The sequence below is a fragment of the Ranitomeya imitator genome, chromosome 6 (genome assembly GCF_032444005.1).
Source record: "Ranitomeya imitator isolate aRanImi1 chromosome 6, aRanImi1.pri, whole genome shotgun sequence".
Lineage (NCBI taxonomy): Eukaryota > Metazoa > Chordata > Amphibia > Anura > Dendrobatidae > Ranitomeya > Ranitomeya imitator.
Genome location: NC_091287.1, coordinates 204,843,163 through 204,861,213, shown reverse-complemented (window position 1 = coordinate 204,861,213; position 18,051 = coordinate 204,843,163). Strand labels below are relative to the sequence as shown.

At 46.0% G+C, this 18,051-nt stretch overlaps 1 protein-coding gene across 1 annotated transcript in view; it reads right to left on the bottom strand.

Moving 5' to 3' along the window:
• Positions 1 to 18,051, bottom strand: part of LOC138641344 (uncharacterized) — a 209,749-nt gene that overhangs the window by 151,877 nt on the left and 39,821 nt on the right. Inside the window, exon 2 of the mRNA XM_069728907.1 lies at positions 12,524 to 12,682. Within this exon, the coding sequence (XP_069585008.1) occupies positions 12,524 to 12,674 (151 nt within the window). The 5' untranslated portion in view covers positions 12,675 to 12,682. The remainder of the gene's footprint in view (positions 1 to 12,523; positions 12,683 to 18,051) is intronic.

Sequence of the window (18,051 nt, the reverse complement as noted above, 5' to 3'; positions counted from 1 at the left end):
TCTAGCGAGATTAGTCTAACTATGTGGGCGTTCAAACCCTGTGTACGCGGATGCGAGGCTAAGTACTTCCTTTTTCTAACCAGAGTCTAATGTAGGGTGAGCTGGACTGGAGAGCTGGAGATCGTGGAACTAGCGGGGGTGCCGGTGGACATGGCAGACTGAGAGACGGTTGGAGACGGTATTGTTGCCGCCGGTGCCCTAGATGCAGTGTCTGACTGCTTTGGCCTGGCAAAGAAACCTGCACAGATACTGCAGGTGGTGCGGAAAATGGTGGCCTTACAGTGACGGAAGGAATGTAGCGTTGCTGACTAGCTTCATTGGCCGAGGGTGCTGCAACCTTAAGGGACGTTTGGTAGTTTGTCCAGGCTTGCAAATGCATGGTGGTTAAATGTCTATGCATGCAACTTGTATTTAGACTTTTCAGATTCTGACCTCTGCTTAAGGTAGTTGAACATTTTTGACAGATGACTTTGCGCTGATCAATTGGATGTTTAAAAAAATGCCAGACTGCACTCTTTCTAGCATCGGATCCCTTTTCAGGCATTGCAGACTGAGCTTTAACCGGATGGCCACGCTGTCCTCCAACAGGTTTTGGCTTTGCCACGCGTTTTGGGCCAGATACGGGCCCGGCAGATGGAACCTGTTGCGATGTTGATGCCTGCTGCGGCCCCTCCTCCTCCGCTTCAGAACTACTGCCGCCTGCACCCTGTTCCCCCAATGGCTGCCAATCGGGGTCAACAACTGGGTCATCTATAACCTCCTCTTCTAGCTCGTGTGCAACTTCGTCGGTGTCACCGTGTAAGTCGGTGGTATAGCGTTCGTGACGGGGCAACATAGTCTCATCAGGGTCTGATTCTGGATCAGTACCCTGCGAGGGCAATGTTGTGGTCTGAGTCAAAGGACCAGCATAGTAGTCTGGCTGTGGCTGTGCAACAGTGCACTCCATGTCAGATTCAACTTGTAATGGGCATGGCCTGTTAACTGTTTCACTTTCTAAGCCAGGGACGGTATGTGTAAAGAGCTCCATGGAGTAACCCGTTGTGTCGCCTGCTGCATCCTTCTCTGTTGCTGTTTTTGCTGAAGAGGACAAGGAAGCGACTTGTCCCTGACCGTGAACATCCACTAACGGTGCGCTGCTTTTACATTTACCAGTTTCAGAAGAGGAGGCAAAAGAGCTAGAGGCTGAGTCAGCAAGGTAAGCCAAAATTTGCTCTTGCTGCTCCGGCTTTAAAAGTGGTTTTCCTACTCCCAGAAAAGGGAGCGTTCGAGGCCTTGTGTAGCCAGACGACGAACCTGGCTCCACAGCTCGAGACTAAGGTGCTATATTGTTTTTCCCACGACCACCCGATGCTCCACTACCACTACTGTCATTACCAGCTGGCAATGAACGCCCACGGCCACGACCTCTTCCACCAGACTTCCTCATTGTTTTAAAAACGTCACCAAACTAACGGTATTTGTTACTGTCAAACAACTTACAAGGTGAACTCTAACTTCTGTATGATTTAGATATCCCTTAATAGGTGGGTGAAACCGCAAGGAAAATCAGGCATGATGTTACACACTCTGTTTTCTGTGGCACCAAATGAGAGAGATATAAAGGCACAGATGATTGGCCTCGGGGAGACCAAAACATCCAACACCGCGGAGACACCATCATGTGTTTCTCAACGCAGTGATTCCAGAACACTGCCCCCATCCCTTATGGGAAATATGCAGATGCATGTAAAGAAGCTGCGGAGACACCATCACGTGTTTCTCGACGCAAGCAGTGAATAGCCAGGCCTTTCCCCGAGAAGGAACAACCACGGGAAGGGCAGCATCCTATGAAGGAAAGCCACCTATGCCAAGCATGGTATCCTGTTGTGAATTCTGTGGCCAAGCTCCCTCCTGTGGTCATGAGTGGTACTTCGGCTGGTTCTGTCTATGAGCTTCCTTTGGTGGATGAGAGTGGTACTGCGGCTTCTGAGTTTCCTTCCTCAGGTGACGAGGTTAAGTCGTTAGGTGCTGCTCTATTTAACTCCACCTAGTGCTTTGATCCTGGCCTCCAGTCAATGTTCTAGTATTGGTCTTGCTTCCTCCTGGATCGTTCCTGTGGCCTGTCTATCCTGCATAAGCTAAGTTTTGCTTGTGTCATTTTTGTTTGCTGTTTTTTCTGTCCAGCTTGCTATATTGGTTTTTCTTGCTTGCTGGAAGCTCTGGGACGCAGAGGGAGGACCTCCGTACCGTTAGTCGGTGCGGAGGGTCTTTTTGCCCCCTCTGCGCGGTTGTTTGTAGGGTTTTGTGTTGACCGCAAAGTTATCTTTCCTATCCTCGGTCTATTCAGTAAGTCGGGCCTCACTTTGCTAAAATCTATTTCATCTCTGCGTTTGTATTTTCATCTCAACTCACAGTCATTATATGTGGGGGGCTGCCTTTTCCTTTGGGGTATTTCTCTGAGGCAAGGTAGGCTTATTTTTCTTTCTTAGGGCTAGCTAGTTTCTCAGGCTGTGCTCGAGGCGCATAGGTCTGGTCAGGAGCGCTCCACGGCTACCTTTAGTGTGGTTGGATAGGATTAGGGATTGCGGTCAGCAGAGTTTCCACGTCTCAGAGCTCGTCCTATGTTTTTGTTAATTGTCAGGTCACTTTGTGTGCTCTGAACTTCAAGGTCCATTGTGGTTCTGAATTACCTGTTCATAACAGTACTGGAGGCCCAAAGTACTAATGCTTCTCAATAGAGGGAAAAGAGAAGTTCTGAGACCATTTTTTTTTCTTTGCACTGTGTTCTGTCTTTCTTTTCCCCTTTACATCAGGGTGGTTCAGAACACAGGTGTGGACATGGACATTCAGGGTCTGTTCTCTTTGATGGATAATCTCGCTATAAATGTACAGAATATTCAAGATTTAGTGGTTCAGAATCCTATGTTAGAACCTAAAATTCCTATTCCTGAGTTATTTTCTGGAGATAGAGCTAAGTTTTTGAATTTTAAAAATAATTGTAAACTATTTCTGGCTTTGAAACCCCCGCTCCTCTGGTGACCCAGTTCAAAGAGTTAAGATCATTATTTCTTTATTACGTGGCGACCCTCAAGACTGGGCATTTTCCCTTGCGCCAGGAGATCCTGCATTATGTAATATTGATGCGTTTTTTCTGGCGCTCGGATTGCTGTACGATGAACCTAATTCAGTGGATCAGGCAGAGAAAAATTTGCTGGCTCTGTGTCAGGGTCAGGATGAGATAGAGATTTATTGTCAGAAGTTTAGAAAGTGGTCCGTGCTCACTCAATGGAATGAATGTGCGCTGGCAGCTATTTTCAGAAAGGGACTCTCTGAAGCCCTCAAGGATGTCATGGTGGGATTTCCTATGCCTGCTGGTCTGAATGAGTCTATGTCTTTGGCCATTCAAATCGGTTGACGCTTCCGTGAGCGTAAATCTGTGCACCATTTGGCGGTATTATCTGAGCAGAAACCTGAGCCTATGCAGTGCGATAGGACTTTGACCAGAGCTGAAAGGCAAGAACACAGACGTCAGAATGGGCTGTGTTTCTACTGTGGTGATTCCACTCATGCTATCTCCGATTGTCCTAAGCACACTAAGCGGTTCGCTAGGTCTGCCACCATTGGTACGGTACAGTCGAAATTTCTTTTGTCCGTTACTTTGATCTGCTCTTTGTCTTCCTATTCTGTCATGGCATTTGTGGATTCAGGCGCTGCCCTGAATTTGATGGACTTGGAGTTTGCTAGGAGCTGTGGGTTTGTCTTGGAGCCCTTGCAGTGTCCTATTCCATTGAGAGGAATTGATGCGCCTTTGGCCAAGAATAAGCCTCAGTATTGGACCCAGCTGACCATGTGCATAGCTCCTGCGCACCAGGAGGATATTCGCTTTCTGGTGTTGCATAATCTGCATGATATGGTCGTGTTGGGGTTGCCATGGCTACAAGTCCATAACCCAGTATTAGATTGGAAATCAATGTCTGTGTCCAGCTGGGGTTGTCAGGGGGTACATGGTGATGTTCCATTTCTGTCTATCTCATCATCCACCCCTTCTGAGGTCCCAGAGTTCTTGTCTGATTACCGGGATGTATTCGATGAGCCCAAGTCCAATGCCCTACCTCCGCATAGGGATTGTGATTGTGCTATCGATTTGATTCCTGGTAGTAAGTTTCCTAAGGGTCGACTGTTTAATTTTTCTGTACCTGAGCACGCCGCTATGCGGAGTTACGTGAAGGAGTCTTTGGAGAAGGGTCATATTCGCCCGTCATGGTCGCCATTGGGAGCGGGGTTCTTTTTTGTGGCCAAGAAGGATGGTTCGCTGAGACCTTGTATTGATTACCGCCTTCTAAATAAAATTACGGTCAAATTTCAGTACCCCTTGCCGCTGCTGTCTGATTTGTTTGCTCGGATTAAGGGGGCTAGTTGGTTCACCAAGATAGATCTTCGTGGTGCATATAATCTTGTGCGTATTAAACGGGGCGATGAATGGAAAACAGCATTTAATATGCCCGAAGGCCATTTTGAGTACCTGGTTATGCCATTCGGGCTTTCTAATGCTCCATCAGTGTTTCAGTCCTTTATGCATGACATCTTCCGAGAGTACCTGGATAAATTCCTGATTGTATACTTGGATGATATTTTGGTCTTCTCGGATGATTGGGAGTCTCATGTGAAGCAGGTCAGAATGGTGTTCCAGGTCCTGCGAGCTAATTCTTTGTTTGTGAAGGGGTCAAAGTGTCTCTTTGGTGTTCAGAAGGTTTAATTTTTGGGGTTCATTTTTTCTCCTTCTACTATCGAGATGGACCCTGTTAAAGTTCAGGCCATTTATGATTGGACTCAGCCAGCATCTCTGAAGAGTCTGCAGAAGTTCCTGGGCTTTGCTAATTTTTATCGTCGCTTCATCAATAATTTTTCTAGTATTGCTAAACCGTTGACTGATTTAACCAAGAAGGGTGCTGATGTGGTCAATTGGTCTTCTGCTGCTGTGGAAGCTTTTCAGGAGTTGAAGCGTCGTTTTTCTTCTGCCCCTGTGTTGTGCCAACCAGATGTTTCGCTTCTGTTCCAGGTCGAGTTTGATGCTTCTGAAATTGGAGCAAGGGCTGTTTTGTCGCAGAGAAGTTCTGATTGCTCGGTGATGAAACCATGCGCCTTCTTTTCCCGGAAATTTTCGCCTGCTGAGCGAAATTATGATGTTGGCAATCGAGAGTTGCTAGCCATGAAGTGGGCATTCGAGGAGTGGCATCATTGGCTTGAAGGAGCTAAGCATCGCGTGGTGGTCTTGACTGATCACAAGAACTTGACTTATCTCGAGTCTGCCAAACGGTTGAATCCTAGACAGGCTCGCTGGTCGCTGTTTTTCTCCCGTTTTGACTTTGTGGTTTCGTACCTTCTGGGCTCTAAAAATGTGAAGGCGGATGCCCTGTCTAGGAGTTTTGTGCCCGATTCTCCGGGTTTGCCTGAGCCGGCGGGTATTCTCAAAGAGGGGGTAATTTTGTCTGCCATCTCCCCTGATTTGCGGCGGGTGCTGCAAAAATTTCAGGCTAATAGACCTGACCGTTGCCCAGCGGAGAAACTGTTTGTCCCTGATAGGTGGACGAATAAAGTTATCTCTGAGGTTCATTGTTCGGTGTTGGCTGGTCATCCTGGAATCTTTGGTACCAGAGATTTGGTGGCTAGATCCTTTTGGTGGCCGTCTCTGTCGCGGGATGTGCGTTCTTTTGTGCAGTCCTGTGGGATTTGTGCTCGGGCCAAGCCCTGCTGTTCTCGTGCCAATGGGTTGCTTTTGCCCTTGCCGGTCCCGAAGAGGCCTTGGACACATATCTCTATGGATTTTATTTCGGATCTCCCCGTCTCTCAAAGAATGTCGGTCATTTGGGTGGTTTGTGATCACTTCTCTAAGATGGTTCATTTGGTGCCCTTGTCTAAATTGCCTTCCTCCTCTGATTTGGTGCCATTGTTTTTCCAGCATGTGGTTCGTTTACATGGCATTCCAGAGAACATCGTTTCTGACAGAGGTTCCCAGTTTGTTTTGATGTTTTGGCGAGCCATTTGTGCTAGGATGGGCATTGATTTGTCTTTTTCCTCGGCTTTCCATCCTCAGACAAATGGCCAGACTGAACGAACCAATCAGACCTTGGAAACATATCTGAGATGTTTTGTTTCTGCTGATTGGATGATTGGGTGTCCTTTTTGCCTTTGGCTGAGTTCGCCCTTAATAATCGGGCCAGCTCGGCTACTTTGGTTTCGCCGTTTTTCTGCAATTCTGGGTTCCACCCTCGTTTCTCTTCAGGGCAGGTTGAGTCTTCGGACTGTCCTGGTGTGGATACTGTGGTGGATAGGTTGCAGCAGATTTGGACTCATGTAGTGGACAATTTGACTTTGTCCCAGGAGAAGGCTCAACGTTTCGCTAACCGCAGGCGCTGTGTGGGTCCCTGACTTCGTGTTGGGGATTTGGTTTGGTTGTCATCTCGTTATATTCCTATGAAGGTTTCCTCTCCTAAGTTTAAGCCTCGTTTCATTGGTCCATATAGGATTTCTGAGGTTCTTAATCCTGTGTCTTTTTGTTTGACTCTTCCAGCTTCTTTTTCCATCCATATCGTGTTCCATAGGTCATTGTTGCGGAGATACGTGGCACCTGTGGTTCCATCTATTGATCCTCCTGCTCCGGTTTTGGTTGAGGGGGAGTTGGAGTATATAGTGGAGAAGATTTTGGATTCTCGTGTTTCGAGACGGAAACTCCAGTATCTGGTTAAGTGGAAGGGTTATGGTCAGGAAGATAATTCCTGGGTCTTTGCCTCTGATGTCCATGCTGCCGATCTGGTTCGTGCCTTTCATGTGGCTCATCCTGGTCGGCCTGGGGGCTCTGGTGAGGGTTCGGTGACCCCTCCTCAAGGGGGGGTACTGTTGTGAATTCTGTGGCCAAGCTCCCTCCTGTGGTCGTGAGTGGTACTTCGGCTGGTTCTGTCTATGAGCTTCCTTTGGTGGATGAGAGTGGTACTGTGGCTTCTGAGTTTCCTTCCTCAGGTGATGAGGTTAAGTCGTTAGGTGCTGCTCTATTTAACTCCACCTAGTGCTTTGATCCTGGCCTCCAGTCAATGTTCTAGTATTGGTCTTGCTTCCTCCTGGATCGTTCCTGTGGCCTGTCTATCCTGCATAAGCTAAGTTTTGCTTGTGTCATTTTTGTTTGCTGTTTTTTCTGTCCAGCTTGCTATATTGGTTTTTCTTGCTTGCTGGAAGCTCTGGGACGCAGAGGGAGCACCTCCGTACCGTTAGTCGATGCGGAGGGTCTTTTTGCCCCCTCTGCGTGGTTGTTTGTAGGGTTTTGTGTTGACCGCAAAGCTATCTTTCCTATCCTCGGTCTATTCAGTAAGTCGGGCCTCACTTTGCTAAAATCTATTTCATCTCTGCGTTTGTATTTTCATCTCAACTCACAGTCATTATATGTGGGGGGCTGCCTTTTCCTTTGGGGTATTTCTCTGAGGCAAGGTAGGCTTATTTTTCTTTCTTAGGGCTAGCTAGTTTCTCAGGCTGTGCTCGAGGCGCATAGGTCTGGTCAGGAGCGCTCCACGGCTATCTTTAGTGTGGTTGGATAGGATTAGGGATTGCGGTCAGCAGAGTTTCCACGTCTCAGAGCTCGTCCTATGTTTTTGTTAATTGTCAGGTCACTTTGTGTGCTCTGAACTTCAAGGTCCATTGTGGTTCTGAATTACCTGTTCATAACAGTATCCATCCACAGACAGCTGTTTCTTTTTTTTTTTTTTTTCCCTCAGATGGGAAAATCCACGGTCCAGAAATCCAAGACCAAAGAAAAATCCCAAACAGCTGCGTCAAATCCAAAACACAAAAGCTGTTCCCATCATCATCAAAAAATATCAGTTTACTACAACATCAGAAAAAACAAGTCAAGACATATTTACAAGGTATCTCCACTTCTTCACCTTCCAAATCCCTTCGGCATCCACCTCCCCCCTTCTTCTTTTATCCCATAGAAAACACACATACATCTTCCCCAAAATCACTTTTAGACTATTCTTTACTACAATTTCCTTTCTCTTAAAAACATACACATTCCTCACATCCCATAATACTTCCTTTATACATGCAACTATTAACCACAACACTCTCTCCTTCACTCCATCACACATTCCCAAGCCAAACATGAACAACTCGAATGATAACAAGCTCACACCACACAATTCTTTACACAATGGTCCCATTCTTCCAATCACCTCCCTAGCATAATGACAATTCCAAAACACATGTACTACACTTTCCCTTCCACCACACCCACCTCTTGGACACATATCACTTCTCCCCAACCCACGATTCTTCTGAAATTCTCTAACTGGTAACACTCCATGCAAAGACTGCCACACAATCTCACTCTGCCTATTCGTCATACCGTCTAACCGCACTTTCTTCCATACTTTTTCTATATCATTCCCTCTAACCATGTTTATTCCACACTCTGTCTCTCTACATTCAATCATCCTATACACAGCCTTCTTATTACTCAACAACCTAACATCCACATCACACAACTCATACTTCACTAAAAATTTATAAACCCACACATACCATCTAGGCACGTCAAAAGCAACCGGATACCTCAGATCCCTCTCTCGCCACCTCAAACAAAATAAATACACTCCAAACAAAAACCTACACAGACAAGAAAACTTCCCATCCATCCTAATCACCCTCAACACAAAAACCACAATATTTACACCAAAGAACACCTCAAGGTTTGGAAAACCCAACCCACCTTTTTCTGAACGTTTCACCAAAACCTCCCTCCTAGCCCTCTCCATTCTAGAATTCCACAAAAACACAAACAGAATCCTATTTAACCCTCTCATACACATATACCCCGGCGGAAAGACCACTGCAATATATAAGAAAATAGGCAAAATCACACTTTTAATAACTAAGATTTTTCCAAAAAACGAAAGACTTCTCATCTTCCAAAAACATAACTTCCGCTCAACCTTTCCTTTCGCATCATCCCAACTTTCTTTCCCATCCAAACTCTCTGAAAATTTCACACCCAAAACCTTAATAGACCCAGTCACCTCGTTCACTCCTACATCCTTGCTTAAAACTCCTCCCCCAAAAACCTTACACTCACTCTTCTCCCAATTCACCTTAAATGCTGACGCACCACAAAAAATAGACGCTAATAACTTCACCCGCCTCACAGAATACTCAGAATCACACAACACACACACACGTCATCCATATAAGCACTAACCTTCCATTCCCTCCCCCCACCTCCTGGCACTTGTACACCTCTAATCACTTTATCTTTCCTCAACATACAAAGCAACGGTTCAATCGCACAAATAAAAACCACAGGAGACAAAGGACAACCTTGTCGCACACCTGAAAAAACATTCACTCTTCTACCCACAGAACCATTCATCAAAACACAACTATAAATGTCTTTATATAAGCTCCTCACCCTCCAAACAAAATCAGGCGGAAACCCCATTCTCAATAATACCCGGAACAAAAAACTATGTGCTAACCGATCATACGCCTTTTCAAAGTCCAAACTTAAAACAAATACACTCCTCTTCCGACTCATACAGTCCCACAAACAATCTCTCAACATACACACGCACTCATGTATACGTCTCCCAGGCACTGCACAACACTGTTCATCCCCAATCACACTCTCTATCACATCACGCATCCTATTCGCCATTACTTTCGCATAGATCTTATAATCGCAATTCAACAACGTTATCGGTCTCCAATTTTTTAAACTCTTCAAATCTCCTTTTTTAGGTATTAACACAACCATCCCTGCACGCATACTCTCAGCCACCTCCATACTAGACCACATATACTTACACACATCCACAAAATCCTTACCAATCACATGCCACATCACCCTATAAAACTCTATAGGAAGACCATCCTCTCCTGGAGTCTTATTTAACGCCATGCTATTCATTACCTTCCATACCTCATCACCTGTCACCTCACCCATCACTCTCTCTCTCTCCACCTCACTCAATTTATTTTCTAATACACTTAGTACATCCTCCTCCAAAGCCTCATCCCTCCACTTCACTGCATACAGCTCCTCATAAAACTTAGCCACATGTTCACACATATCCTCCCCACTTACCTCTCTTCCATCCACTGCATTCAAAACACCCATACTCTGCTTTTTCCCAAAAACCTTTTTAAAGAAAAACCTCGAACACCTTTCATCTTGCTCCATTCTATCAATTTTTGCCCTAAAAATAATACTCTTCCCTTTCTCTTCCAAAAACTCTTTAATTTCTTTTTTTAACCTTTTTTATCCCCTCCTCCACCTCCATTCCTCCTTCCCTCACTTTATACAATAAACATAAACGGGCATTCAACGTAACAAACTTTTCCCTCTTATTTGCTGCAAATTCATACCCCACACTTTTAAAAAACTTTTTTGTCTGCCTCTTAACCCAATCCCACCACTCACAAACATTCCCAAAACTTTCCTTACTTTTACACCACTGTTCATACTTTCTCACATACTCCTTCCTCACAGCTTCATTTTCCAACAATTTCACATTTAATTTCCACAAACCCTTTCCAAACACACCACTAACATTAATATCTAACTCGCACAACACACAAACATGGTCCGAAAAAACGACCCTATCCTGCTTATATCCAACAGGAATAATATTTTCAGAAATAAAACAATAATCCAACCTGGACTGTGCTCTTCCACCATCAGAAAAAAGGGTATCTAACAAAGGGTTAACCTTACACACACGCTGCATATCACTCAAATCAAAGTCAGTAACTAATTCCAGCAGAACTTTTCCAGACACATCCACATTCACTCCCCCCACATCACAATTCATATCACCCACAATCACCACAGGCACTCTTCCTTGAACAAAAAGCTTAACTTTTTCAAATAATAACTTACGCTCATTTTTTTCTACTGGCGCATAAATATTGATAACACAAAACGTAACATTTTTATATTCAAAATTTGCTAAGATACACCTCCCCACCTCCACCACCAAATAATTATTCAAAACAACCTCCTGCCCCTTAACTAAAATACCCACACCATCATTTCTATTATTTGCACTACCAGACCATACAGACGCACCATAAGACCACTCATCCCCTTTCACACCATCCACAATCCCACATTCTTGCAAACAAAAAATAGATGCACTCTGCATAGCTAAAAAATCCAAAATTGCTGCTCTCCTCCTCGCTTTCTTAAAAACTCTCACATTTTGAGAAACTATAGAAAAACCCATACTGCAAAAACAAAAAACACAATGCAAAAATTACCACAAAATTACACACATTACACAAAAAGACCTTGACAAAGGTCAAGACTCACAGAAAGGAGAGAAAAAAAAAACAACAGATCCACTGAGCTTTCATTTTACCCAGTATCACCATTGTCCTCTTCTGCCATTCGGACTGAACAGCAAGTCTCTGAACCACTAACCCCTTTGTGCTCACTCCATTTTTTTTTAGCTGGCCCAATGTTCCTCTTAGGCATACTACTGCATGCCTCATTACTTTCCCCATCCTCCTCCCTCTGACACTTTTTCCCACCCCTGTTCTCATCTGAAGAAAGCCCTCCAATATTCTGAGGATCTGAGGGGTGCACAGGGCTCTCAGCTTCAGAAATGTGCACGTTTTCCTCCGTTGCATCCATTGCTTCCTCAAGAGAAAACATTTCAGGCACAGTAGAGTCATCATCTTCTTCCTCATCTTCTTCCTGATCTCCTTCCTTATTAAACCCCTTCTCTACTTTTTTTGCCGCCGACCAAAACTCCTTATCTTCCTTCTCTGCATCACTCATAGCACCACGGGGTGCTAGCACAATGTCATCTTGAGTCACAGAGCGTCTTTCCCTCTCCCTCTCCCTCTCCCTCCTTTCCTCTCTCTCCATTCTTTCAGATTCCTTTCTGATAATTGCCAACCTCCTCCTTCTCTCCTCCTCCTCTCTCCATTCACTCTCTGAGCGTCTAGGCGCCCTCCGCGGACAATCCTTATACATGTGGTCACTACTACCACACACGTCACAGGTCTTAGCCATCGGGCAATCACCAGCCATATGCCCCTCCTTCTTGCAGTTTCGGCAACACTGCCCCTTCTGGCAGTCTGCCTGGACATGTCCAAAAGAGAAACATCTCCTGCAAAACAGAGGCTGCCCAGGATACGTGAAGAAACCCCTATGCCCTGCTACAGAGAAGTTCGCCGGAGGGTGTCTGAACCCACCCACACTGCCAGGATCTCTTCTGAACCTTACACGATACTTGTATCGACAATTGAAGATTCCTAAGCAGTTCACTTGCTTCTCTCCCTTTGAAACAAAGTCACAATACTTTGAGGAAGCTCTCCAACAATGCAGGTTCAGTAAAGGGGTTATAGACAGTGATAGTCACCTGCCTTTCCTGAAGACCAAACAGTGGTTCACATTTCACTCCCTTCAAACAGGGATCTCTGGCATGATTTCGGAACCACTCATAGATATTCAGGCAATAATGCTCTGACATAAAAGTAATGTTGTAGTTACCTTGATTAGGGAACTCATTGAAACTAAAGATGTTTTCTCGCTTTCCTCCAGCCTTTTCCTCAATAAGGTCACGAACAATAAAGACCACGCTGTTCCTTGCCCGGATAGATGGCTCCAACGTCACTCGGATGGTATTCTTCACGTAACTCATCTTCAAAGCTGTCGGTACAAAATACCACAGAAAAAAAACAGAATTCTCTGCAAAAGGGTCTGGATTCCTCCAGAAAACCTCACTCCTGACAGCTGTTTCGGGGTTTTTGCCCCTCATCTGTGTGGAGTAGGAAACTGGCTATTAGGAGCAGTGCCTAGTAAAAAGGCTATAAAGGCACAGATGATTGGCCTCAGGGAGACCAAAACATCCAACACCGCGGAGACACCATCACATGTTTCTCAACGCAGTGATTCCAGAACACTGCCCCCATCCCTTATGGGAAATATGCAGATGCATGTAAAGAAGCTGCGGAGTAGGAATCTGGCTAGTTTTGGTCTCCCCGAGGCCAATCATCTGTGCCTTTATAGCCTTTTTACTAGGCACTGCTCCTAATAGCCAGATTCCTACTCCACACTGATGAGGGGCAAAAACTCCGAAACAGCTGTCTGTGGATGGATACCATGCTTGGCATAGGTGGCTTTTCTTCATAGGATGCTGCCCTTCCCGTGGTTGTTCCTTCCCGGGGAAAGGCCTGGCTATTCACTGCTTGCGTCAAGAAACATGTGATGGTGTCTCCGCAGCTTCTTTACATGCATCTGCATATTTCCCATAAGGGATGGGGGCAGTGTTCTGGAATCACTGCGTTGAGAAACACGTGATGGTGTCTCCGCGGTGTTGGATGTTTTGGTCTCCCCGAGGCCAATCATCTGTGCCTTTATAGCCTTTTTACTAGGCACTGCTCCTAATAGCCAGATTCCTACTCCACACTGATGAGGGGCAAAAACCCCGAAACAGCTGTCTGTGGATGGATACCATGCTTGGCATAGGTGGCTTTCCTTCATAGGATGCTGCCCTTCCCGTGGTTGTTCCTTCCCGGGGAAAGGCCAGGCTATTCACTGCTTGCGTCGAGAAACACGTGATGGTGTCTCCGCAGCTTCTTTACATGCATCTGCATATTTCCCATAAGGGATGGGGGCAGTGTTCTGGAATCACTGCGTTGAGAAACACGTGATGGTGTCTCCGCGGTGTTGGATGTTTTGGTCTCCCCGAGGCCAATCATCTGTGCCTTTATAGCCTTTTTACTAGGCACTGCTCCTAATAGCCAGATTCCTACTCCACACTGATGAGGAGCTAAAACCCCGAAACAGCTGTCTGTAGATGGATACTATGCTTGGCATAGGTGGCTTTCCTTCATAGGATGCTGCCCTTCCCGTGGTTGTTCCTTCCCCGGGAAAGGCCTGGCTATTCACTGCTTGCGTCGAGAAACATGTGATGGTGTCTCTGCAGCTTCTTTACATGCATCTGCATATTTCCCATAAGGGATGGGGGCAGTGTTCTGGAATCACTGCGTTGAGAAACACGTGATGGTGTCTCCGCGGTGTTGGATGTTTTGGTCCCTCCACCTCCAAAACCAACTTCTCCACCATTACAGAAGACGGACTCTCCACTCTACTCTCAAGATCGCATCTCACCACCTGTGCACTTGACCCACCCCCATCCCACTTCATCCCAAACCTCACCACAGTCTTCATCCCAACCCTAACCCATCTCTTCAACCTATCACTAACAACTGGCATTTTCCCCTCAAGCTTTAAACATGCCTCAATCACACCTATCCTCAAAAAGCCCTCTCTTGACCCATCCTCTGTATCTAGCTATCGCCCTATATCACTTCTCCCCTTTGCCTCAAAACTACTGGAACAACATGTCCATCTTGAACTGTCCTCCCATCTATCTTCCTGCTCCTTCTTCGACCGCTTTCAATCAGGCTTCCGTTCACACCATTTCACTGAAACTGCCCTAACTAAGGTCACCAATGACCTATTAACCGCCAAGAGCAAGCGACACTACTCTCTCCTCCTCCTCCTGGACCTGTCCTCTGCCTTTGACACAGTGGACCATTCCCTGCTGCTGCAGACCCTCTCATCCCTTGGAATCACAGAATTGGCCCTATCCTGGATCTCATCATACCTAACTGACCGTACATTCAGCATCTCCCACTCACACACCACCTCCTCACCTCGCCCCCTATCTGTCGGAGTCCCGCAAGGTTCAGTTCTAGGACCCCTGCTCTTCTCCATTTACACCTTTGGCCTGGGACAGCTCATAGAATCTCACGGCTTTCAGTATCATCTCTACGCTGATGACACACAGATCTACATCTCTGGACCAGAAATCACCTCCCTACTAACCAGAATCCCTCAATGTCTGTCTGCTATTTCATACTTCTTCTCCACTAGATTTCTAAAACTTAACATGGACAAAACAGAATTCATCATCTTTCCCCCATCTCACACGACCTCCCCAACGAACCTATCCATTACAGTAAACGGCTGCCCGCTCTCCCCAGTCCCACAAGCCCGCTGTCTTGGGGTAATCCTTGACACTGATCTCTCCTTTAAACCACATATCCAAACCCTTTCCACTTCCTGCCGCCTCCAACTCAAAAATATTTCACGGATCCGCACATTCCTAAACCAAGAATCTGCAAAGACCCTAGTCCATGCCCTCATCATCTCCCGCCTTGACTACTGTAACCTCCTGCTCTGTGGCCTCCCCTCTAAAACTCTTGCACCCCTCCAATCTATTCTAAACTCTGCTGCCCGACTAATCCACCTGTCCCCCCGCTATTCCCCGGCCTCTCCCCTCTGTCAATCCCTGCACTGGCTCCCCATCACTCAGAGACTCCAGTACAAAAGCCTAACCATGACATACAAAGCCATCCACAACCTGTCTCCTCCATACATCTGTGACCTCGTCTCCCGATACTTTCCTGCACGCAACCTCCGATCCTCACAAGATCTCCTTCTCTACTCCCCTATTATCTCCTCTTCGCACAATCGCATACAAGATTTCTCTCGTGCATCCCCCCTACTCTGGAATTCTCTACCACAACATATCAGACTCTCGCCTACCATCGAAACCTTCAAAAAGAACCTGAAGACCCACCTCTTCCGACAAGCCTACAACCTGCAGTAACCACCGATTGACCAAACCGCTGCACGGCCAGCTCTACCCTCACCTACTGTATCCTCACCCATCCCTTGTAGATTGTGAACCCTCGCGGGCAGGGTCCTCTCTCCTCCTGTACCAGTTGTGACTTGTATTGTTCAAGATTATTGTACTTGTTTTATTATGTATACCCCTCCTCACATGTAAAGCGCCATGGAATAAATGGCGCTATAATAATAATAATAAATCTGTGCCTTTATAGCCTTTTTACTAGGCACTGCTCCTAATAGCCAGATTCCTACTCCACACTGATGAGGGGCAAAAACCCCGAAACAGCTGTCTGTGGATGGATACCATGCTTGGCATAGGTGGCTTTCCTTCATAGGATGCTGCCCTTCCCGTGGTTGTTCCTTCCCGGGGAAAGGCCTGGCTATTCACTGCTTGCGTCGAGAAACACGTGATGGTGTCTCCGCAGCTTCTTTACATGCAAATGAGAGAGATGCCACACACGCAGGACTGTCACTCAAGCACAAAGGCCAATATTAATCTCCCACTGTTTTTTTTTTTTTTTTCAGGGAGAATTTAGAAACCAAATTTAAAAAAAAAAAAAAAAATAGGCTTTCTATGGCCCACTATTTAAGAGAGATGGCACACTCAGGACTGGCACACAAGCAGAAAGGCCAATATTAATCTCCCACTGTTTTTTTTTTATTCAGGGAGAATTTAGATACCAAATTAAAAAAAAACACTAGGCTTTCTATGGCCCACTATTTAAGAGATATGGCACACTCAGGACTGGCACACAAGCAGAAAGGCCAATATTAATCTCCCACTGTTTTTTTTTAATTTTTTCAGGGAGAAGTTAGAAACCAAATTTAAAAAAAAACACTAGGCTTTCTATGGCCCACTATTTAAGAGAGATGGCACACTCAGGACTGGCACACAAGCAGAAAGGCCAATATTAATCTCCCACTGTTTTTTTTTTATTTTTTCAGGTTGAAGTTAGAAACCAAATTTAAAAAAAAACACTAGGCTTTCTATGGCCCACTATTTAAGAGAGATGGCACACTCAGGACTGGCACACAAGCACAAAGGCCAATCTTAATCTCCCACAACTTATTTTTTTAGGGAGAATTAAAAAAAAAAAAAAAAAAAGGGACTGTCCTACAATTACTATCTCCCTGCAGTAATCTCAGCCAGGTATGGCAGGCAGCAATAAGAAGGAGTGGACTGCTGCACAAATTAAATCAAAAGTGTGGACAAACAAAAAAGATAGCTGTGCAGAAAGGAAGGAACAACAGGATTTGTGCTTTGAAAAAAGCAGTTGGTTTGCACAGCGGCGTACACACAGCAATGCAGCTATCAGGGAGCCTTCTAGGGCAGCCCAATGAGCTACAGCGCTGAGGAAAAAAAATGTAGCTTCCACTGTCCCTGCAAACAAAAGGTGGTGTTGGACAGTGTAAATCGCTACAGCACAAGCGGTTTGGTGGTTAATGGACCCTGCCTAACGCTATCCCTGCTTCTGACGAAGCAGCAGCAACCTCTCCCTATGCTCAGATCAGCAGCAGTAAGATGGCGGTGGGCGGGAACGCCACTTTATAGCCCCTGTGACGCCGCAGACAGCAAGCCAATCACTGCAATGCCCTTCTCTAAGATGGTGGGGACCAGGACCTATGTCATCACGCTGCCGACACTCTGCGTTCACCTTCATTGGCTGAGAAATGGCACTTTTCGCGTCATTGAAATGCGACTTTGGCGCGAAAGTCGCATACCGCATGGCCGACCCCACACAGGGGTCGGGTCGGGTTTCGTGAAACCCGACTGTGCCAAAAGTCGGCAACTTTTGAAAATGAACGATCCGTTTCGCTCAACCCTACCCAGGAGCCTCCAACACCGACCGTCCAGGACCTTGCACAGGAACCTCACAGGCACATGTGACCCACACCCTGGTCACATTACATACCTGTAACTACTCCCTTGGGTGGGAGTGTGGGTGTGTGTGGCTAGTTTGTCCCGCCCATCTCACACAACTAGCCCAACCAGTCTCCCATTAGAATTTACACATTTACATGTGGGACTACAGGTCCCAGACCACAACATAACTTAGATTGACAGCGCAGAGTGTCCTCCTCTGCGACACACATACCGGCCATCTACAATTCTGCCAGTCACCGTTTCATCAGAATTATGCCTCCAAGTGCATCTTGCAGCGAACACACAGCACCCTCTGGCTGTACCATTGGTCACTACACTACAATACCTATTCTATGTGTACACATTTATTCTACCTATTCTATTGTAAGCTGTCAGTGTGATTTTACTGTACACCGCACTGAATTGCGGGCTTTTCTCTCTAACACCTCTGCGTATTACTTGCAAGTCACACTGCTGGTCCGTGTGTAATCCGTATTTTTCTGGCCCCCAT